The sequence below is a fragment of the Dipodomys spectabilis genome, unplaced genomic scaffold (genome assembly GCF_019054845.1).
Source record: "Dipodomys spectabilis isolate Male_0828 unplaced genomic scaffold, ASM1905484v1 ptg000015l, whole genome shotgun sequence".
Taxonomy (NCBI): Eukaryota; Metazoa; Chordata; class Mammalia; order Rodentia; family Heteromyidae; genus Dipodomys; species Dipodomys spectabilis.
Window position 1 is genome coordinate 9037578 of NW_024870692.1, and position 25091 is coordinate 9062668.

At 35.8% G+C, this 25091-nt stretch overlaps 1 protein-coding gene across 9 annotated transcripts in view; it reads left to right on the forward strand.

Moving 5' to 3' along the window:
- The window catches only part of Cspp1 (centrosome and spindle pole associated protein 1), a 122551-nt gene that overhangs the window by 81553 nt on the left and 15907 nt on the right, over positions 1-25091 (forward strand). For 8 of the 9 annotated variants that reach the window (XR_006145236.1, XM_042666373.1, XM_042666408.1 and 5 more), the window contains 8 exons: positions 3216-3328; positions 6604-6753; positions 7195-7341; positions 9490-9594; positions 11227-11293; positions 12807-12924; positions 17152-17291; positions 20784-20924. Coding sequence is in view for 8 of the 9 variants with exons in the window: in XM_042666373.1 (XP_042522307.1) it covers positions 3216-3328; positions 6604-6753; positions 7195-7341; positions 9490-9594; positions 11227-11293; positions 12807-12924; positions 17152-17291; positions 20784-20924 (981 nt within the window). In the remaining variant the exon portion in view is untranslated. The remainder of the gene's footprint in view (positions 1-3215; positions 3329-6603; positions 6754-7194; positions 7342-9489; positions 9595-11226; positions 11294-12806; positions 12925-17151; positions 17292-20783; positions 20925-25091) is intronic. The other variant, XM_042666400.1, reaches the window with a different exon arrangement.

Sequence of the window (25091 nt, forward strand, 5' to 3'; positions counted from 1 at the left end):
CTAGAAAAGAACCTTGCATTGTGAAGTTTTTCTAAAATATTCCTGACTGGTCCTGCAGTTTTATTTATTTATTTTTTTAACCCATTCCACTTTATGCACAACACACAAAAATGGTGGAAAATAAACAATTTCCATGGGTTCTTCCCAAGAGCAGGAGCCTGATAATTGAATATGCAGAGCTATTTTGTTGTTTAGCTGTTCTGTACTTGCATCAGATTTTTCTGCTGGTGGTGGTACTAGGATGCTATATTTTTAATAAATTATTGAAGAAATTTAATTTCCTAAATTTAATTTAATTTCCTAAATTAGACTTTCCTATTCTAAAAACCTAAAATAAGCTTTTGAAGTGGAGGAAACTGTCTAAAACCACCTAAATTGTGTTATACCATATATATGTATGTGTTATACCATATATATGTTGTGTTATACCATATATATATATATGCCTTGGTGTGTTTTATTTTATACGTACATGTTCCATGTAGTGTGTTTTTCTTTTTGTACCTGTCTCACAGCTTGAACTCAGGGCCTACATGCTGTCCCTTAGCTTTTAAAAATTGAGCTCTAGCTCAAGGCTAGTGCTCTACTACTTGAGCCACAGCTCCATATCTGGCTATTTGGTGGTTAATTGAAGATGAGAGTCGCATGGGCTTTCCTGCTTAGGTTTGCTTAGAACTATGCTCCTTAGATTTCAGCCATCTGAATAGCTAGGACTACAGGCCTGAGACACGAGCACCTGGCAGCCCCATGTAATATTTTTTGTGGGCTGTAAACGTATCTGAAGCAGCATGTTTCCAAGTTTTATTTTTCAAGTTCTTTTTCTTCTTATATTACATGCGTGCTAGACATTTTTGAAGTTTTTCATAATGTTCTTTTTTGCGAAAGACAGGGTCCTAATGTGCAGCTTAGGACAGTATCGAGCTCACCAGCTTTCTAGACTTCTGAGTGCTATTACAGACATGTACCTCATGTCTAGTTTGTAGTGTTCATCATTTTCTTTGTGGTTCTTAGATGAACTGCTATTTATGAATTCTCATTCTAATTTGGCTTAATTTTATTTTTTTTGAATTACAATCTATTTTATTTATAATGGTACTAATGTTTCCAAATTTTTTTTTTAACTTTGTTTCTGAAATGGCTTATTTTGTCTATTTTTTAATATTTCTTCCTTTTTTTCCCTCCTCTTCGTCCTTTTCTGGTACAGAAGTTTTTGAACTTAGTGTTTCATGCTTGGTCAGTCTGCATGTCTAGTTGGCACTCTTAACACTTGAACTATGGTCCTAACACAGCTGTTTGCTTGTTTTGGAGATGGATTCTCTTGCACTTTTCTTTCCTGGACTGGCTTGGAACTGTGATCCTCTAGATCTCAGCCTCTTGAATAGCTAGGATTAAAGGCATGAGCCACCAGCACCTGGCTATTTCTCATATTTCTTCTTTAATTGTCCTGAAGATTTAGAATGCAGTTGATCAAAGTGGAAGATATTACTCAATTATTTTGTCTACCCCTACATAAGACTTAAAAGAACTTACAAAGTATATGTTTAGTTTGTTTTCCTAAGACAATTTTCTAGTGGAAAAAGTGTTCATAATACTTAAGTTATGATTTGGTCTTCTGCTCATCTAGACACATTACCATTAATACATTTAAAAACAAAGGCAAAATAAGCATGAATGATAGCTAAACTGCAAAGCCTACAGTTTTACCTGCATAAATGACACAAGTAGGAGAAATACATGATTGGGATTGGTGGTATTAAGAATGAATCAGTAATTTAAAAATAATACTAAAAGTTCTTTGATGTTTAAATTTAAATACCATTTTCCTTTCTGCAGAGACACTCCTAGAAAATAATTTTTTAAATGCTTTTATGAAATTTTTCCATTCAAGAATATATATTATAGGGAATATATGTTACAGTTCCTTAATTGTTTATGTTCGTATTCCATTAATTTGATACCTTTAAAATATTTTTTTTTTTTGGTCCTGGAAATTGACTCAAAGACAATACATTCTTAATTTTGATAGTTTTTGAAATAACAATTGTTACAATGATTGAGACTCATTCTAATTGTTAAAACTATAACTGATTTTCTAATTTAAACTATAAACAGGAAGGATTTTGGAAATACTGATTTTTAAAAAATTTTTTATTGTAAAGATACTATACAGAGGGTTACAGTTACATGAGCAAGGTAATGAGTACACTTCCTATTGAGCATTGTTACCCCCTCCATTGTGGAAATATTGATTTTTAAAAATAAAAATTTTGGTATATACCAAACATTAAATATGTGATTAAGAACTTATTGCTTTTAAGGCAGGGTCTTGCAGTCCAATCCGGCCTCTAATCCTTAATCTTCCCACTGATACCTTCCAGGTGCTAGATTATAGACTTGAGCCTGAATACCAACTAGAGTTATACTTAAGTAAAGGATATCCAGCCAGGGACTGGTGGGTGACTCACGCTATTATACTAGCTACTCAGGAGGCTGAGATCTGAGGACCACAATTTGAAGCCAGTCTGGGCAGAAAAGTCAATGAGATTCTTTTTGTTTTGTTTTTTTTTGTCGATCGTGGGGCCTGAACTCTGGGCCTGGGCACTGTCCCTCAGCTCTTCAGCTCAAGGCTAGCGCTGTACCACTTGAGCCACAGCGCCACTTCCAGCTTTTTCTGCTTATGTGAAATCGAACTCAGGTACTCATGCATGCAAAGCAAGCACTCTACCACTGAGCCACCTTCCTAGCCCTTGATAAGATTCTTATCTTCAATTAACCAGCAAAAACCTGGGAAGTTGAGGTGTGGTAGAGAGCCAGCCCTGAGCAAAGAAACTAAGTGGGAGTGCTAGGTCCCAAATTTAAGCCCTAGTACTAACATAAAAAAAGAAGGCTATGTACAAGAATTTGAATATGTGTTTTTTTGTTTCTTCCTGACAAATTCTTCTCTATAGCCTTGACTGTGATGAAAATTGTTCAGGCTATTAGCTTTCATTACCTTAATGTCTTTCAGCTATTAGATACGGTTTTAAACTATTAATTTTAGTTTAGTCTTAGCATTTTTATTTCTCTTGCTCCTTTCATGTGATCTTCTTATCTCAGCTTTTTCTAAGACTTCTATGTTTGGCATATTGTTTTTCAAAATATGGGGTAATTAACATTCTTCCATTGTTAGCTCTTACATTTGCTGATACATATTTTCATAAAATTTATTTTTCAAGGTCATATGCAAACACAGAGCTCTCCTTTTGCACGGGGAAATATATTTGGTGAACCTCCAACTGAACTTCAGATTAAACAGCAAGAATTGTATAAGAATTTTCTTCGTTTTCAGGTAAAAGACTTATTTGATCATGGCTTTAAGCTTGTAAGGACTATAATATACTATCATACAGATTTTATCCAGAGCACTTACACTAAATCCTAAGATGCCATTCGGTTATTTAAAGTACTTAATTTATATCATGTATGGTTATTACAAAACTTACACATGAAGGAAAGAGCTAAGATACACTTACCTTTTCTAAAGTTTATGGGATTATTGTTAATTCAAAGAATGCCGAAATTGCTAAAATTCAGTGACTCACCTATATTGGGCATAGAATGGATCTTTCTGTATACTTATAAATCAGTAGAAAATCAATAATTCTTCCCCCCTAGTTATTTGATATTTTTAACTTATTAGTATAGACTGTAAATAAAAGTTTCGTGTCAGCAGAAATGGTGGATCTCATTTGTAATCCCAGCATTTGGAAGACTAAGGCAGGAGGGTCATCAGGTTAAGGTCACCCTGGGCTACACCAATAAACTTTCTTAAAAAAACCAAAAAACAAAGATTATATGTAAGCTAATCACATTTTGCAATTATACACATCCCATTTTGTATGCAAGCAAGCTTAAAAGATTAGAAATGCTCAAATTATTATTATTATTATTTATTTATTTCTATTGTGAAAATACTGTACAGAGGAGTTACAATTACATGGACAAGATAATTATTACATTTCTTATCAAGCATTGCAGCCTCCTCCTTTGTTTCCCCTTCCCATCACTTCCCATCCTCCCCCTGCCCCTCTACCCAATCATCCCCACTCCCCCCCCCCCCCCCCCCCACTGCATCAAAGTTGTAAAGTTCATTTTCGACATAACGACTTGTACATCTCATTGTTGCAATGGGTCCACCTGTATCCCTATTTAAACGATTTGTTTTTCCCCTTCCCCTCCACAAATTATACATCAAATACAGTGAAAGCAGGGGTTATACTGTGGGGGAGGGACATACAAAGCAACAAAGAAATAATCTTATAAATGTGTTAGAAACAATCGCATGAAAGAAAAAAAATTGAATACCTATCTTAGGGTTCATTTCCTTAACATCACCTTATCACCTTTTCTGCTTGACTCAAGACATATACTAGATATTGCAAATAAGGGAAACCAGGGGACCTATGTTTCTTTGGGCCTGGCTTACTTCACTTAATATAATTTATTCCAAGCCTTTTCCATTTCCTAACAAATGGGGCAATGTCATTCTTTCTGATGGAGGCATAGAATTCCATTGTGTATATATACCACATTTTCTTGATCCATTCATCTACTGAGGGGCATCTGGGTTGACTCCATGTATTACCTATAATAAATAATGCTGCAATAAACATAGTTGTGCTGGTAGCTTTAGTGTGGTCTTGTTTGTGATCATTTGGGTTAAATGCTCAAAAAATGGGATTGCTGTGTAATAGAGGAGCTTTATGTGGAGTCTTTTGAGGAACCTCCATACTGCTTTCCAAGTGGTTGAACAAGTTTACACTCCCACCAACAATGCAGTAAGGTTCCCTTCTGTCCACATCCCCTCCAGCATCTGTTGTTATTAGAGTTCTTGATTTTAGCCATTCTAACTGGGGTGAGGTGGTATCTCAATGTTGTTTTGATTTGCATTTCTTTTATGACTAGGGAGGTTGAGCATTTCTTCATGTGTCTATGGGCCATCCTTCTTTCTTCTTCAGAGAAGTTTCTCTTTAAGTCTTTAGCCCACGAAATGCTCAAATTATTAAGAAAGGAAGACACTTAAGCATCTAGCCTTTATTAAGTAAATAGACTTATTGAACTACACTGTGTCTGTCCTTATGCTGAATACTAGGAATGGAACCTGAGAAGAATGAGGTAACTTTTCCTTAAGAGACTTTCTTTTCCTCCTGTCTGCACGCATACTGACCCCAGGCCTTTGTACTTGTTAGGTAGGCACTCTGCCAGTTGAGCCAGGCTTCTAGTCCCTTTTTACTTTAGTTTATTTTTCATACATGTTGGCATTAAGCTTATCATATGACTAACGCATTAATAGTTTATAATTAATACATTAATGGTTATAATTAATGGTTTATTATGGATAGTATTTTATATTGATAGCAGAGTGATCCTATATGGTCTTTTTTATGGAATTGGAAGAAATGGGACTGAGTGTTGAATATAGGGTTTTGTTGGGTTATAAGTGATGTTTTTCTCTAGTGTATTGTACTTGAATAAGTACTTGAACATTGCTTAGCACTAATTATTAGGATTACACATGATAGTGTCTTTGGAAATGGTAGAAAAAGTCCTAATGTATAAAATCACGGGGCATTTGAGATTAAAGTTTTTATTGCGTGAAAATTGACAGCACTAATAGAGCAATCTTGAGGTTAAAGGTGAAGAAAAATAAAAATCAAATAAATTAGCCTTAGTCATAGCTAAGATTAAAAATATATTGATCATCTTAGACCAGAATTATAAATACCTAGTACTCATGCTGCCTGCCATCTTTTCTGCCTCATTCATAGCTGGTGTTTGCCATCTTTTAGGACTTCCTTTTCTTCAGATCTTATAATATTTCTCTAGTAATCTGGTATTATGCTCCTCTATAAATTTATCTGCTTGGAAGGCAGAGAACAGAATGAGCCAAATCTGAGGCCAGTCCCTGGCAAAAGTTAGTGAGATTCCATTTCAACTAATAAGCTGAGTGTGATATAATCGAGCTATGTGGGAGATGTAGGTAAGACGAGTATGATATGAATCTGGTCCCTGGCAGAAAAGTGATCATTCTTCCCTTTGAGCTATATTCCTATCTCAATAGTTTTAATTCCTTCTACATTAATCTGTCAGTACGTAGGAAAGAAGAGCATTTTTGGGAAGTGATTCTTTCATAAAAATGATTGAACACTGCTATACTAAGTTCACTGTTGTTTTAGAATACTAATCAAGTCCAGGAACTTTGAGATAGAATAGTAGTGAATATAGAGTATTAAAATAATGAAATATACTGAATATTTTCTATATGGAAGGATTTCTTGTTCTTTACAGACATTGCTTTAATTCTGTGAGTGCTCCTTTGAGAAACAGATACTAATAACTTGTTATCAATAGAAGCATAAGGAAGATAAGGTCACACAGTCTGTAAGCATTTGGTGGAGGTAAAATTAGTTTAATTCTTAGTTTTTCATAGTAGCCTCCCTAATAATTGAAACATTTAATAACTTATTTTTTGAAACTTGCAAACAAAGTATAAATGTTGAATTTGTAGGATTATAGGAAAAAAGAAACTTCTAGATTTTCAATAGATTAAACTTAATTCTTTAGATAGAGGAAAAGAAACAAAGAGAGGAAGCAGAGCGGGAGAGACTAAGAATTGCAGAAGAAAAAGAAGAAAAACGGCTTGCAGAACAGAGAGCACGAATCCAACAAGAATATGAAGAAGAACAGGAAAAGAAAAGGGAGAAAGAAGAGGAGGTACTTTATAATTCTGTTTTCTATTTAGCTTGAAAGTGAAATCTTTGAGAAGATAATAAATTACTTGTAAGGGACAATAATTTTGAACTACAAGATAGGTAAGTATCCATTGGATATTATTTTATTGAGGTAAAGACTAAATTTAAAAGAAAGGAAATTTTTTTAGCTGAACAACAGTTGTAAGCTTACTGAAACTAGTAAGAAAGATAATCAGTATGTTTATTAAGCAAGCAGCTTCTTTATTTAAAAGAATTGTATCTCCTTACTTTTAGAGAAATAAGGTAGCTATATTGCTCACTTCTGCAGTGCTGGAGATCAAATACAGGTCCTTGCACATGGTAGGCAAGTACTGTACCACTGAGTACATTCTTAGCCCTGCACACTTTTAAGTATACTCTGGAATGTATGTATGAAGTGTATATTTTTTTCTTCATTTTAAAGCAAAGGATAAAAAATGAAGAGCTCATTCGGTTAGCTGAAGAAAGACGAAAAGAAGCAGAAAGAAAGAAGAAAGAAGAAGAAGAAAAACATAACTTGCAACTTCAACACTATTATGAAAGAGAAAATATTATTGGAGATGAAACAAAGGCAAGTTTCAGACAAAATGTCATACTTTAATCTGTATTCACTGGGAAAGTTATGGTGATGTTAGAAAAAGAGCTGCTGTTTATGTCTTCCCCAGTATTGTATTACTACTGAGTCTGGGCACTGAGAGTTAAGTACTGAGTATATGTAACTTCCTACATGGGTATTCTCTTCATGAAGTGTTGGTACTTCCTTCACAGTGAATGTTATGGTTTTCCTTACCCCTTTTCATTCTCATTACCATGATCTTAGTAGAACAGCCTACAAACATAGTCTGAGGACCAGTACTCTTGTGGAATGTTTATCCTGCTTCATGCCAAGAGTAAATAACAGAATAGGAGAATGATTGGGAACTTTTTCCATGATAACTTTGTCTATTTCAGTATACTATATTAGGCTTAAATTTTGTTTGCCTGAAAATTGTTTCAATTTATGTAGTGATTAATTTTTGTTCTATTTTACAAAAATGTTCATTTTAACTGCTGGTGTGTGTGTGTGTGTGTGTGTGTGTGTGTGTGTGTGTGTGTGTGTGTGTGTGTGTGTGTGTGTGTGTGTGTGTGTGTGTGTGTGTGTGTGTGTGTGTGTGTGTGTGTGTGTGTGTGTGTGTGTGTGTGTGTGTGTGGTGCAGTACATTTAGGATATGATTTGTTATACTGTCCAATATGTAACCTACTTCAGAGAACATAAACCTTTCTGATAGGATCGGTTGTACTGTTTGATTTTTTCATTCCAATATTTTTATGGTGATAGAAATGCTCAGTATTGAGAGCTTAAATTTGCTAGCAGATTATTTAAAAGAGAATTAAAAGTGAGGTTATATTTTTGTTTGTGCTTTTTATTTTCAGTTTTAGGAGTGTCAGAATACTTTATTACTTAAGAATGAGAATTGTTAGTTTCCCAGATATTGCTGTTATTATTTTCTGAACTTAAAAGCAATTCTATTTTTTTTATATAGTTGGAAGGGGAATGGGAGAGGCAGTATTGAGATTAATACTCAGGGTTTGGCACAATCACAAAAGCTATTTTTAAAGAAAATGTGATGACTATTTTGGTTTAATTACAAAATAGTCTAATTATTTTAGATCATCTAATATCATTTAATGCATTTTGTTTCTTGATTCTGAACTTGCTCATGTCATTTTTAAATTTATATATGCCTGATATGTTTTTTACATATTTGTATATTTTAGCGTGTGTATTTACTATTTGCCCTATTTTTATCCTGAGTCTGATAGCCTTACTATGATAGAAGAATTCCTTCGGCTAAGATGCTCTTGATAAAAGATATCTAGATTTAAGAGGTTGATTTATATTATGTTTTGGAAAAGAGATTTTTTTTTTATGATGTTTTATTCTGTTACTAAGATGATTATTTTTTACTTTGAATAGATTTTTTTTCTTTTTGTTTGGCTTCCTAATATTTGGAATACTCTTTATTTAAATTATTTGTTGATTAAAAAGAATCCTAATTTGAAGCCGGGCGCTGGTGGCTCACGCCTGTAATCCTAGCTACTCAGGAGGCTGAGATCTGAGGATCGCGGTTCAAAGCCAGCCCGGGCAGGAGAGACCGTGAGACTCCTATCTCCAATAAACCACCAGAAAACCGGAAGTGGCGCTGTAGCTCAAGTGGTAGAGTGCTCGCCTTGAGCTGAAGAGCTGAGAGACAGCGCCCAGGCCCAGAGTTCAAGCCCCACAACCGACCAAAAAAAAAAAAAGAATCCTAATTTGAGAGTAATGTTCTTATAATTACATAGCTAAATTTATTTATGTTTACCATAACTGATACTTGTTCTTATATTATTGAATTATATTAAATTATTAAATTTCTTAACACTTTCATATGAGGTATTTTATTAACACTGATAATCTGAAGTTTTAAATTCATCATTTGTGATTGTGCCAAGCCCTGAGTTTTAACATCAGTACCATGTCCCCCATTCCCCTTCTAACTATATAAAAAAATAGCGTTGCTTTTAAGCATCAGAAAATGAGCAATATTTGGGAAACTAACAATTTTCATTCTTAATTGATATTCTGACACTCCTAAAACTGAAAATAAAAAGCACAAACAAAAAATAGAACATATAGTCATATAATTTATATGTATGTGTACATGCATCTTTATTTATAAATACATTTAAAATTTTTCAGCACTTAAGACAACCTTCCCCTATAGTTCCTGCTCTTCAGAACAAAATTGCAAGCAAGTTGCAAAGACCTCCATCTGTGGACAGCATCATAAGTTCCTTTATTAATGTATGTACTTTCACTGTAGTTTGTTAGTCTTCATTCAGTTTTGCATTGGACACAGTGAATTTGATTTTTAGGTCTGAAACATAGGTATGTCTACATAAATTTGCCTCTGAGATAGTTATAACTGATTGTGTTAATCTTGCAATGCAACTTTGGTGCCTTAAAGTTGAATTCTTTTGACAAATCTAGCAAGTGGTTCTTATCTAGGCATCTCAACAAAATCCTTTGAAAATTTATCTTTTAGCTAGCTATAAATATTCTTATGAAATCTCTTATATTTTAGATTGACTTACAATCAAGAGAGGCAGAAAAATGTTCCAGACAGGTGGATTCATGAGCTGAATTTGCTGTAAAGAGGATGGACTTTTCTCATGTGCAAAGTTACAGAAGGCAGATTAAGCCACATGGAGATTCTCAGTGGTTTGGTCTGGCCTGGTTATGCTTTTTTGGTGAGAAGGCAGCAGAGCAGAATATGTGTAGTATGTTAGAGGGAGTGCTGAGGGCTTTAACTTTATTCCATATACTCATGAGTTCCAAAGTACATTAGAAAAATATTTTCGTAGACCTGCCTCTGAGAATCTGATTTACTAATTCTGTGGTAGTAAATGGGAATTCACTGTAATATTTAAGTAGGACAATGACATTGTCACCTTTATATAATGTGTTTTTCAGGCAGTAAAGATAGTATATATGGCAAGTAATTAAGATGCTTTTGCAAAAGTCCAGATGTGAGACTTTGAGAAACTAAAACAAAGGCAGTAACATTAAAAAACTAGGAATAGGTGACAATTTCATGAAGTATTTGATGCACATAGTTGTGCAATTTATGACTATATGGTAGATAGGAATTAAGGGAACTTTCAAGTTTCTGGTGAGGAGTTTCTAGAGTAGGAGTTTGAAAGTACAGTTGTTCTAAGGAAAGCGTTTTGGACTGGATTTGAAGTTTAGGAGTCTGTTAACATACTGATGCTTATCAAATTAGTGTAATTTTCCAGGATGAGTATGTTAAGGGAGATACACAGAGGTTTAAGGATGGAACACTAGGGAATTATTGGCATTTGAGAGGCAGAGAATGGGGTAGAGACAGAGAAGTTTCAAGAAAGTGGCAGTGATAGCATTTTTTTACTGGCCAAGTAAAATAAGTGATGAACATCCCCATTGAATATGCCATTTAGGCATTTGTGACTTTGATGAGGGGAGAGCAATGTTGCTGGAGCAATGGGGTATTAAAACAAAGGCAGAGCACCTCTGTATTGAGGATTGAATGGGAATAAGGAAGTAGACCAAAAACTATGCATTTGCTTTACTTTAAAGAGACTTGCTTGTGAAGGAAAAGAGAAAATTAACAGTAGATAGTGAGTGAAAAAGGAAATTTTATGCATAGGCTGCAAAGAAGGTGCAATTGGAGGAGGCAGTATTCATTTATTAGATGGCCAGGACAGATGAAGGGATTATTTTTGGTTAGAGGCAAGAATCCTTCCATTGTGCTAAGAAGGAAGATTATAGATGTAGGTTTTATAGATGGGACAGTGCAGAATTTGATTTCCTTTGTATATAGATATAATTACTTTTTTCAAGATTGTGAATATGGAGCACATCGACATATTGAATGTATCCGTGATTTTTGTTAAACAGGAAAGTTTGGTGTCCAGGGCTCAGTCTCCACCAGTACCTGCAAGGAAAAATCAGCTTCGTGCAGAAGGTAGAATTGACTATTACACTTGAAATATAGAGTATTTCTCTTTTTATTTTGAAACAGTTATGGAGTTGTAGAATGTTGCAAAAATAGTATAGAAATATTATTCAGGTGTAAAGTAGAATGAAATTGGGGGCTGGGAAGTTGGCTCAGTGGTAGAGTCTTTACCTCACATACATGAGGCCCTGGGTTCGATTCCTCAGAAAAAGCAGAAAAGAGCCAGAAGTAGCACTGTGACTCAAGTGGTAGGCTGCTAGCCTTGAGCAGAAGAGCTGAGGAACAGCACCCAAGCCCAGAGTTCATCCCCTATGGCCAACAAACAAAAAAAGAAGAATGAAATTATTTCAATTGCAGGAAAATGGCTGGAATTAGAGATTATAATGTTCAATTAGATAATCAAGTTCAGATAGCCAAAACCATGTTATCACTTGTGTGGAGGATAGACAAAATGATCATGATGGTGATTATGATAGTAGTACAAGAGTGTAAAAGAGGAGACTCTAAGGAGAGGAGATCAGCAAATAAAATACTAGTATAGAGCCAGTGGCTCATGCCTGTAATCCTAGGTACTCAGGAGGTGGAGATCTAAGGATTGAAGTTTGAAGCCAGGCAAACAAATGTGAGAGGCTGTTAACTCCAAATAACCAGCAAAAAGGTGATAGTGGAGCTGTGGCTCAAGTGGTAGAACTCTAGCCTTGAGAGCAAAAGCTATGTGTGAGCAAGAGGCCCCGAGTTCAAGGCTTAGTACGTGCACACACGCACGCACACACGCACTCACGCACGCACGCACGCTTGCTTGCTTGCCATCTTTCTTTAGGCTTCCCCAATGGAGACATTTTACACAGGAACATCAAGTGGATTGAGGAGAGTAATTCACAGGCAAGTAGTTGACTTTTGTATACTCTGTAGACAGAGCTTTGATTAGGTTTCACCAGTTTTTCTTGTATTTGTGGGATATGAGGGCTGGTTTTAGGGATTTTTCAGAGTTTAGAACTGTTCCATCACCACAAAGTAGCTCCCTTGTGCTACCTACTTCTAAGAATACCTTGCAAAACTCTCAAACAACAATGTATTTGTGGATCTTAATAGTGTTAGTTAATATGGTTCGAGCATATATGTGTACATTCAAAGTACATATAATGTCTTTCATATAAATAAAACAACCTCCCTAAAATTTTTCCCAGGAGCATTTTAACTTTGTGACAAATCAGGTTGTCTCTTTTTTTGTTGGTCATGGGGCTTGAACTCTGGGCTTGGGCACTGGCCCTCAGCTCTTCAGCTCAAGGTGAGCACTTTACCACTTGAGCTACAGCACCACTTCTGGTTTTCTGGTGGTTTATTGGAGAAAGAGTCTCACAGTCTTTCCTGCCCAGCTGGCTTTGAACCACAATCCTCAGATCTCAGCCTTCTAAGTAGCTAGGATTACAGGCATGAGCCACCAGCGCTTGGCCAGATTGTCTCTTAATGTTTAATCTTTATATGATTTCCTTGTTTTTTATGTACTGATTGAAATTTGCAGAGGAGAAAAAAAATGTAATTATGGAATTATCAGAAATGAGGAAACAGCTTCGAAGTGAAGAGAGGCGTTTACAAGGGCAGTTGCTTCACATGGACCGTGATGAGGAAATTCATATAAGGTGCATCTGAATTATATGTTTTGTTTTTTCTTTTATCTTGTCACCTATCCAATATTTCTATAGTTTTGGGATATGATTAATTTACTTTGCCTTAGTCTTCTATAAAATTTGGACTAGAAATTTATTCTCTTGAAAAAATAATGCTTCAGGAATGGTACATTTGAAGATTGGAATAATCAGACACAATTGCATTTTCCTTCAATAATTATTTTTTTGAAATTTTTAGGCTGTTTCATACTTGCAGTATATTATAAAATTCTTCACTCTCTATTTTTTTCTCTTCCTTCTTTTTCTTCTGTTAAGTAGTAGTCCTTTAGTTTAATTCTGAGTTTCTGTATTTATCTATATAAACAAATGTGTATATGGATATACATATGTCCATGTTCATGAGTATTTACGTTTTTTAGTCTAGCTTCTACATCTGACTATAATTTTTTTTGGAACTTAGCTCAGTATATCCTCCAGTTGCTCCTTTTTTTTTTTTTTTCCTGCAAATGTCATGGTTTTATTTTTCTTCATGGCTCCATAAAAATTCCATTGTGTGTATGTTTGTGTTACATCTTATTCATCTTTTGTTGGCTATTATGAATAGCTGCAAGTAGCATAGATATGCAGCATCTTTCTGTTATATTAATTTACTCTCCATCAGATATATGCCCAATTGTGGTATGACAGAGTCATAAGGAAGATCTATTTTTAGTATTCTTTTCTAGTCCTGGGGCTTGAACTCAGGACCTGGCACTGTCCCTGAGCTTTTCTTGCCCAGCACCACTCCCAGGTTTTTCTGTTTGTGTGGTACTGAGGACTCAAATCCAGGATTTCATCACTCTAAGTCACATTCCAATCCCCCATTTTTCCAAACTGATTGCTATAGTAGTTACCTTAGTTTACATTCCCACAAACAGTGCATGACAGTTCCTTTATCTCAGCATCTTTTCCAGTATTAGCTCTTTTTTAATGGCTGTTGTGCTGAATGGGGTGACATGGAACCTTAGTATGGCTTTTCTTTGTATTTCCTTTATGGCTTAGTATATTGAATGTTTTTTCATGTTTTTGTATTAGGATATCTTCTTGTGAGAACTATTTTTTCATTTTATTTGCCCATTTATTAATTGGATTATTTGTTCTCCTGCTATTTACTTTTTTGAGTTTTTTTTATATAGTCTGGATATTAATCCTTCATCTGTGGAATAGCTGGAGGAGATTTTCTACCATTTCATGGGTTGTCTCTTGAGTCTGGTGATTTTTTTTTTCCTATGCAGAAATTCTGATATAGTCCCATTTTGTTGCTTCTGTCCATTTATTGATTTTACTTCAGGACATCTGGAGTCTTCAGAAAAAATTTACCTACCTATGCCTATAACTTCCAGGCTACCTTCTATAATTTCTTGCAGTGGAGTTAAAGTTTCAACTCTTATTTGAGCTCTTTGACCCAATTGGACTTGGTTTATACAGAGTGAGAAATAGAGTTACATTTTTAATTTCCTGCAATTAAATACGAAATTTTCCCAGAATTATTTGTTGAAGCGGCTGTCTTTTTTTTCATTGTATGTTGTTGGCTTCTTTGTCAAAAATTACTTGGCTATAGATACCTGGTTTTATTCCTGGGTCTTTCTGTACTGTTCCTTTGGCCTTTGGGTCTGTTTTTATGCCAGTACTAAATTATTTTTGTTACTGTAGCTCTCTAGTATGATTTGAAGTCTGATATAGTGATAGCTTCAGCAGTGCTCTTTTTTTGACTTAGAATTAATTGCTCTCATTATTCTGAATCTTTGATTCCTCCTTATCAACTTTTGCTTTTATCTCTGTAATTCTGTGATGAATGTTATTGGGATTTTGATGGATATTCTGTTGAATTTGTAGATTTCTTGATAATATGGACATTTTCACAATATTCTGCCAATCCATGAACATGGAATGTTCTTCCATCCTCTGATGTCTTTGATTTTTTTTTTTCTTCAGTGTTTTATCACTTTAATTGTAGTATTTCACCACTTTGGTTAATTCCTAGGTATGAGGTTATTATGAGCAGAATTGTTTCTTCTATTTCAGACTGTTCATTATTGGTATATAGAAAAGCTATTTTGTGTGTGTGTGTGTGTGTGTGTGTGTGTGTGTGTGTGTGTATTTTACTATTTTGTATCCTGTTACCTTTCCAAAGATAGTTATCATTTCTAGAAAAGGGCTTAAGTACAGATGTGATACTTTTCTATTTCTGACTTTAAGGGAAATGATTTTAGATGTTGGTTATAGGTTTGTCATATATAACCTTTCCTTTCTACTCCTGGTTTCTTCAGGGCTTTTTTATTGAATTTTGTCAGAAGGCTTTTTCCTTATTAAGATAATCATGTGATATTTGTTCTTGGCTTTATTTATGTGATGTATTTATTGATTTACATAGACTGAACTATTTTTACATCCCTAGGATGAAATCAATTTGACCATGCCATATGATTTTAATGAGTTCTTCTTTTTCTGTGTTTATCATTTACTGCACAAAGACAAGATTTCTCACCCATATTATCTCCCTTCCTATGGAGACTTAAAAAAAAGTATAGCAGCTTTATTTACAATAGCTTTAATGTGTTAATTGTTTGCAAAGATTTTATTGAGAATTTATGTATCTATGTTCATAGTGTGATTGGTCTATAATTTATTTTTTTGTCCATCTCTGTTTGGTTTTGGAATGAATATAATACTTGTTTCATAAAATGAGTACTGTTAGTATTCCTTCATTTTCTGTTTCATGGAAGAGTTTGTAGAGTATTGGTATTTGTTCTCTTTTGAAGGTATGGAATTTACCAGTCTATCTAGCCTTGAGCTTTTCTTTGTTAGGAGATATTCTTACTGTTTTAATCTCATTGTTTGTTATAACTTCGTTGAAATGGTTTATACCTTCTTGATTTATTTTCAATAGGTCATTGATACCTAAAAATTGATCCATTTCTTCTAGGACTTTCAGCTTATTTGAGTACATATTTTTGTGATCCTTTGAATTTTGTGTTATTTGTTGTGATGTTCTTTTTCATCTCTAATTTTATTGATTTGAGTCTCTTCCCATCTTCTTCTGTCCAAATTAGCTAGAGGATTATCCATCTTATTTTTTCAATGAGCCAATTTTTATCTCATTGATTCTTTGTATAATTCTTATCTCAGAGGTTCTAATATTAGTCTTTTTGTTGTCTTTTGTGTCCAGAGACTTTTTGTTTTCTACCTTTAGTTCTTCAGTGACCCACATGTCTCCAGTGGTTGTTCAGTCTATGTGTTTGAATGTTTTCTGTAGTATCCTTTGCTTCATAGAATCCAATCTGATCTGATAGAATACAGAGCTTCATTAAATTTTCTTGTGTTTGCTCAGACTTAGAGAATGTCCTAGGACACAATCTATTTTTGAGAAAGTCCCATGGGCTAGTAAGAAGAATGGGTGTTGTTCAGATATTGGGTGAAATACTCTGTAATTTTCTGTTAATACCATTTGGTCTATAGTGTCATTTAGTTCTAAGGTTTCCTGGTTGATTTTTGTTTTGTTTGTTTGTTTGTGTGACTTGTCTATCAGTGAGGGTGTAGTATTGAAGTATCCTACTATTATTATATTGGTATCTATCAGTTCTTTTGAGGAGAGAAGTACCCCAGAAACCTAGTCCATGTGTGGATCACATTGCTAACCTATGCCACCTCAAAAAAGTGTGGAGTAGCTGGCCATTACATAGAAGTAGCTACACCATACCTGGCAATTAAGTATCTGGTGCCACCTTTTTGTGGCAAACTAAGGTGATATCAGCTGTCAACCATCATCTTGTATACTCTGAAGCTCTTCTACCATGCAATAAGGAGCCTTCTATCTAGTATTATAAATACTTTATTTTTTAATATTAAGGGACTTGAAATAATAGCTATTATAGTAACTTTTATAATGCATTAAAAGATGCAAAATTGGGGCTGGGAAGGTGGCTCAATGGTAGAGTGCTTGCCTTGCATGCATGAGGCCCTGTTCGATTCCTCAGCACCACATAAGCTGAAAAAAAACGGAAGTGGCGCTGTGGCTCAGTGGTAAATTGTTAGCCTTGAGCTGAAGAGCTGACGGACAGCACCCAGGGCCTAATTTCAAGCCTCACAACCAACCAAAAAAAAAAAAAGATGCAAATTGCTTTTATAGTGAATTAAATGTGAACTCACAGTTTCTTCCCATTCAGCACATTCATCATTGATTTTTACATTTATTTATAGGAAAAAAGAAAGGAATCCTATGGATATATTTGACATGGCCAGACATCGGGTCCAAGCTCCTTTCAGAAGACAATCACCTAAGGGCTTAGATACTACCACTTTTCAGAATATTCATGATTTTAATGAGCTTAAAGATAGAGGTAAGTACATACTGTTACTTTAAATATACAGCAAGTGTTCTACTATATTAAAAAATCTTTAAAAATACTTCTGCTTTCTAACTTAAATTTTCATTTATAATACATATTTTAGGTTATGAATAAACTTCACGTGTATCCTAGATGATGATATTATATTGTGCTTCCCCCTCTTTCCTCCCTTTTGGTTAAAAGTTTTCTTTTGGAGAACAGATAATTATTAAAACCTTGATGTGATGAATTGTGTAGAGAAATGTAAAGAATGAAAATTGTAATTCAGTGGAGGATGGACAACGGAAGATGAACTTAAAGACTAAGGAAAAGAAGTTGTTGATCAGTGAAAAATCAGGCAAATATGGAATCCTGAAAGCTAAGATAGTATAACAAGAAGGGATCATGTGACAAGAATTGGATCAGGAGATCATCCAACAATATCCGATAAACTAGAATTTAAGCTTTTGATTGATTGATTGCCAGTACTGGGGCTTGAACTCAGGGCCTGGATGATGCTGTCTCTTACCTTTTGCACTCAAGGTTGGCACTCTGCCACAGCTCCCCTTTTAACTTTTTGGTGGGTAATTGGAGGTGAGAGTCTCGTGGCTTTCCTGCTCAGTCTGGCTTTACACCATGATTCTCTTAGATCTCAACCTCTTGGATAGCTAGGATTACAAGCATGAGCTGCAACTACTTCACTAGCCTTTTTTTTTTTTTTTTTAAGAAAGTAATATCTATTTACTATTACAGATTTCCTAAAAACACAGAGATAGAGAAATGACATTAGTCAAGTTTCCTACATACAAACAGTGTTAACATTTTGAGTATTTCCTAGTCTTCTGTCTGAGCATATTTAAAACAACAAAAAATGTTATCCTACTTCTTTATAGTCTTTCCATTTTTTTCACTTAGAGTTACATATCAATTTACATGTGCTTCAATAACTTTTTTTGTTTTGTTTTGTTTTTTTTTTTTTGGGTCCGGTCATGGGGCCTGAACTCTGGGCCTGGGCGCTGTCCCTCAGCTCTTCAGCTCAAGGCTAGCGCTCTACCACTTGAGCCACAGTGCCACTTCCAGCTTTTTTCTTTTTTGCTTATGTGGTGCTGAGGAATCAAACCCAGGGCCTCAGGCATTCAAGGCAAGCGCTCTGTCACTGAGCTACCTTCCCAGCCCTATGCTTTCTTTTTATGATTACTATCTACTAGGCATTGTGTTAAGCCATTGAGTCTCAAAGAGAGCTTCAAGGACATCTGTAGACAAAACTTTTTATTATAGATTGACATTAAAAAAAATATTTTTTCCTGAAGGGTACTGTTGGCTCACACCCATAATCCAAGCTACTCTGGAGGCTGAGATCTGAGGATCACAGTTCGAAGCCAGCCTGGGCATTGAAGTCATGTAAGATTCTTATCTCCAATTAACCACTCAAAAACTGGCAGTGGAGCTGTGGCTCAAAGTGGGAGTGCTAGCCTGAAGCAAAAGAGTTCAGGGACAACACCCAGGCTCTGAGTTCAACCTCCACAACAGACAAAAAACAAAACAAAATTTTTCCCCCTCATATGTTAACTGTTTTCCAGAGGGTACATAAAATATGATGCTTCTATTGCCCCAACATTAATAGTCTGTGCTTGGGTATTTCCATGTTATTAACACTAGTTTTAATTTCAAATATGCCATATATGTGTATATAGAAATGCAACCTAAATAAAAGGTCTTTTGAGGTCCTTAATTATTATGTATTTACAAAGGACTTATGATTAAAAAAAGGTTTGAACTACCATAGAATTGACTAATTTACCACATTGAGTCAATATGACGTGGTATTGTTATCAATAGAATGGAAACTAAGTCTGGAAAATAAGGTCTGGGCTTCATCCTAGTTTGTGTGCATAGTCACCTCAGCTAACTTTGCTCTTTAACTGCTTTCTAATTAGTAGGTGTGTTTTTACTTTCACATAAAGCTTTTTATATATTTAAGTTAATTTCTTTAAGATAATACTTTCGTGGCTTTTATATATAAACTATATTTTTATTCTCAAGATTTAAAACTTACTATTTACTATTTTGCTTCTGATAAGTTATAATTCAATCTTGGCAGAGACAGCTTCTTAGACTAACATTTCTTTTGGTAATTAAATATCTCCTAAAATTCCAGGCTGTTTGAATTTATTTTGCTTTTCATGTGATATTTGCAATGGATAAAATATTAATTTACTGGATTTTTTGTTTCCTTTTTTTTATTTTTGTGTATGTTTACATGCCAGGCTGGGGTTCAGAGTAAGGCCTGGCACTGTCCCTGAGCTTCTTTTGCTCCAGAATAGTGCTCTACCCACTTGAGCAATAACTCCACCTCCAGGTTTTGGCTGATTAATTGGAGATGAGTGTCTCAAGAACTTTCCTGCTTGAGCTGGCTTTGAACCATGATTCTCAGATACCAGCTTCCTGAGTAGCTTACAGGCATAAAACACTGGTGCATGGCTTGTTTTTATTTCTTCAATGTGTTTTAGGTATCAGCTATAAACAGTATGGCTTTCTGTATCATAGCCCAGTGACTCATTACTTGTATGTACCTACACAGAATTGTCCTCTTGGCAGGAAGAGGGGCAAATCAGGATGAAGGTGCATCATCATAAACTGCTACTTGTCCTGGAAGATTTCTTATAATGTTGTTATATACGTTTTTGAAAAGGACATTTATTGGAGAATATTAATGTCATGGTTTTTAGTTTTATGGCTGTTTTAACATCCTTCAACTTTGGTGATATCTCACTATTTGTTACATATAATAAAGTATACAAAAATTTCTTTAAGAAAACAATAATGAATTTCATTTGTAAAGCAGTTTTAGGTTTATGGTAATACTGAATAGGATATACAGAGTTTTTGCATATAGTCTCTGTCTCAACATTTTCTCTGCCTCCTCCATTATGGGCATCCTGCAGCACAGTCATACACTTTATTGCAATCCATTTACCCATATTGACAAATGAGTATCATCCAAAGTTTATAGCTTACTTTGAGATTTTTTTTATCAATTTGGATAAATGTATGGTGATATAAAACCATTGTTGTAATAAAATACAGAATAATCTCATAACTGTAAAAACCCTCTATGCTATACCAACTCAGTTTCCTCTCCCCTAGCAATTACTAATCCCTTTATGGTTTTCATACTTTGCTTTTTCCAAAAGGTCATATAGTTAGTATCATATTGCATGTAGCCTCCTCCGATTGGCCTCTTTCACTTAATAATTAATATGCATTCGATTTTCCTCCATGCCTTTTCTTGGTTTGAAAGATCATTTTTTCTTGTTACTGAGTAATATTCCATTGTTTAATAATATTTTACAGTTTATCCATTTATCTCCTGGTAGACATCTTAGTTGCTTTCATGTTTTGACAGTTATGAATAAAGTTGTTACAAACATTTATGTGCAGGTCTTTGTAAAATCTCATTTGAAAATGTTTACCTTGGTTATGTCATGTATTTTTCTGTACCAGATTCAGAAACACGAGTTGATCTGAAATTTATGTACCCAGATCCTCCAAGAGATCAACACACCTTAGAGATTCAGCAGCAAGCCTTGCTGAGAGAGCAGCAGAAGAGGCTAAATAGATTAAAAATACAGGAAGATGCTGAAGGTGAGAAACAATCATTGCCATTTAAAATAGCACCAATGGGATTTTCTTTTGTCAGCTTCCCTTGTGACCTCTCTTGATTTTCAGTCTCAGACAGGCTTCTCCACTGGCTGTTCCATGCTTACCTGGCCCTTTGCCAAATGGTCCCACAAAAGAACAAGTCTCAGAGAGCATCTTGGTTGGTTCAATAGGGGTCAGAGTCCTGTGTGCATATATGAGAGGGTCCTACCTGGTCACTGTAGCCAGAAAGATTGAATATTTGGGTCAGGACTGGTTACATCTATACCAGGAACTACGAGCTACAAAAAGGCTGAGAGAATGCATTAGTGCCCTGTAGGACATTTTTTCTGTATGTTTGGGAAGTGTATTTAAGTTTTCTCTTTGAAGTCATATAGGTATACAGTTAACTCATTGATTATTCTCACAATCATTCTTTTGCATTCCTTCATCTGGGCTTTCATGTTCTTTACTGTCCCTAGTCTCCATTACTTTGGGATTGTTGACTTTTGAGGATGTTGTGTTGATTTTTTGTTGTTGTTAATAATTATTGATTTTTTTTTGCATTGGATTTGGGTATTTTTGAGGCAAGTTACTTGCTGAGTTTTTATCACTTGTAGTCTTTCAGTTGAGGTGATCTTCCTTGTATGTTGAAAACTGCTTCTGACTTCATGGAGATTTGTAGTTTATGAGCTAGGATGATTCTCACTTGCTGCACAGGCCTCCCAATTTTTGTACCCTTTGGAGGCAGCTCGTATGCCAACATAGGAGTGTCCCCCAATTGTATCTGATAGTGGGAAAAGCAAGAATTGAGTTCTTATGGGAGAACTGAGGTACTGCCCTGCCTATAGATCTCAGTGCTTTTAGTCCCTGCTCATCAGTTCATCACCCTATCACAGGGAAGACACTGGGTGATATAAAATTATTCCCAGAGCTCTTAGCCCCATCTGGCAGCAAGTACCTACAGTCAACAGGTAATCAACAGCCATGGGCTAGGTGCTATTCACAATTATCTCTTGTGGTCTTCTCCTTTCTAGTACTGACCTGGTTTTCTAAGACTCCCCAGAGCTGAGATTATTCTTTAATTTTCAAGTTCTCAGGGTAGCTCATTCTCAAAACCTATCTGACCTCAGACAGGTAGCAGCTCCTTGGGACCTAAGCATTCTGCTAGACATGGGCTCCATGCTGTTTCCAAAATGTTCCTCACACAGTAAAACTCCCATCATGCCAGTGAGGGTGGGGCTTCTGAGCACTGTGTCCTCTTCTTTCAGTTGATGAAACTGAGCTTTCAGCTGATTGAATTTCCCAGCTGGCCCTTATTAGAACCTCTCCCTCTCCATAGCAGCTTCTCATGGCTGTCTCTCGGGTACAGTGGCTGGTTGTCCATACTCCATGAGCTGTCATTGTTCCTTAGTTTTTTGCTTTTTGTTTTGTCAGTCATGGGGCTTGAATTCTGGGCATGGGTGCTGTTCATTGAGCCACAGCACCACTTTGTTTTCTGGTGGTTAATTGGAGATAAGAGTCTCGTGGACTTTCCTGTTGGGGTTGGCTTTGAACTTCGATCCTCTGATCTCAGCTCCTGAAGAGGTAGGATTATAAGTGTGAGCCACCGGCACCTGGCTTGGTCCTTAATTTTTAGTTCCTCGGTTGTCTTGAACAATAGTCCCTTTCTCTAGATAACATCTGCCACAGCCTCCAAGATGTGGAGTTACAAAAAAAAAAAATGGCTGGCCGCCATTAACCAACTGAAAACTGAAGTGGCTTTGTGGTTTAAGTGGTAGCATGCTTGCCTTGAGCTGAATTGCTAAGGGACAGCACCCAGGCCGAGTTCAAGCCCCATGACTGACCAAAAAGAAAAAAGAATGTCCTCCTTGTCTGAAGCTATCACACAGAGTGGGTCACTGTCCACTAAATCTCTGTCCTGGGTTCAGACATGTGGGAAGTGAAGGCTTTTCTTACTTTGAGATCCCCTAGTCTGTCACCAAAGCTAACTAACTGGTGGGCCCAGTACTAGGTGTTTCCAAGCTTAATCTGTAGACTCTATTTCTCTCTACTTTTCAGCTTCCTGTCCCTCTTTCCTAAGGTTCTTCCTCTTTTTTCTCCTTAAAATCTTTGCTGCTGAAGATAAATAGAAAGCCTACACAATGGGAAAAGATCTTTAGCATCAGACAAGGGCCTCATATCTAAAATATACTCATAGCTCAAAACATTAAACCTCCCTATTTTGGGAGGTTTCTTTGAGGATTTATTTTGAATCCTCAAAGAAACAACAACCCAATTAATAAATGGGCTAAAGATTTAAAGAGAGAATTCTTTGAAGAAGAAATAAGAATGGCTAGTAGATACATGAAGAAATGTTTGATATTTGTGGCAATAGAAGAGATGCAAATCAAAACAACACTAAGATTCTACCAAACCTCAGTTACAATGGCTATAATCAAGACAACTAATAATAACAGACGGTGGTGGGATGTGGCCAAAAGGGAACACTAGTACACTAGTATGGTGGTTCCTCAAAAGACTAAACATAGAGTTTCCCTATGACCCAGCAATCCCACCCCTGGGCATTTATCCGAAAGATTACAAATCAGGCTACACTAAAGCCACCAGCACATGTATGTTCATTGCAGTATTATTTAACATAGCCAAGATCTGGAATCAACTCAGATGCCCTTTGGTGGATGAATGGATCAAGAAAATGGGATAGATACATAATGGAATTCTCTGCTTACATCAGAAAGATTGATATAGCCCCATTCATAAGGAAATGGAAAGACCTGGAAGACATACTAAGCACAGTAAGCCAGACTCAAAGAAATATAAACTGCATGTTTTCCCTTATTTGTAATAATTAGAATGCGCCTAAAAGTCTACAGGTAAACCCAGTGGATACTAAGAGACAAATAATTACACTTATGATTAAACAGCAGTCTAAACATTCACACAATAAGAATAAAGGAGGATATTCTTAGGAAAGGATCACAAGGGCTCAATAGCTATGTGCATATGATCATATAAAACGTTTATGGAAATGAACTCCAAGAAATGGAAGCAAAATTCTTTTTTCCTTTCCTTTCTTTCTTTGGTTTACTCCCTTCTGTCACTGTTTTTGATTCCTGTACCCTTTGTCTTGTATATACGTTTATCTGATTTGGGAAGGGGAAGGGGAATCACAGAAATGGTGAGACAAAAGGTGAACAAATTCAGCAGTGATATTCACTAGACATTATGTTGGAAATGAACTTTACAATTTGATGGGGAGGAGGGGGAGCATGAGGGGAAAAAGTGGCAGAAAATGAGTTAGGGGTGACATTGTTCAAAAGGAAATATGTTCATTACCTGGCCTATGTGACTAACCTCTCTGTGCATCACCTTCGCAATTTAAACAATTAAAAAAAAATCTTTGCTGCTGGAACTAGGTAAAAAAAGAATTCTATGTTCTTAGAATTTAGCCTATTTATATGTCTAGGACAAGAAAAGGTCAAAAGCTATATATATATGACCATATAAGATGATGTTAAGTGAAATGAACCACAAGATAGGGACACAAGTGGTTTTTTCTTTCTTGCTATTGTTTTTTAACATATTTATAATGTACTATGTGGCTTTTTTTGTTTCTTTGGTATGTTCTTATCCCACAGTTTTCACTGTATTTGATGTCAGTGCCCTGCATCTTGTATATACATTTTTCTAATTTGGGGAGGGAAGGGGAATGACAAAATGCTGAAATAAGGATACAGGTTGACCCATTGTAACAATGAGATGTACAAGACACTTACGTTGAAAACGAACTTTACAACTTTGGCGGGGAGGAGGGTGGGGGTAGGGAGGGAAGGGGGATGGTAGGGGAAAAACAAAGGAGGAAGACAATGTTTGATAGGAAATGTAAGGTATATTAAATAGGTAGGTTTCATTAGGTAGCTGATGAAGAGAACACCATGTGCTATTCAGGCAGGAAAAGAAGTTTATTTACCGAACTACTGCCCACACCATGCATGGTGAGAGGCATGGCTGAAAGGGAAAGCGGGGGGGTGGGCTGGGGGTGGGGGGGGCACTCCAGGGCTAGGACTTATCTAGGCCAGGGACAGGAAAAGGTGTGGCCAGGTGGGGGAAAGATTTGGCCACACTGGATCTGGATGTGACCTCAGGGTCTAGGACCCTCCTAAGGTCAGA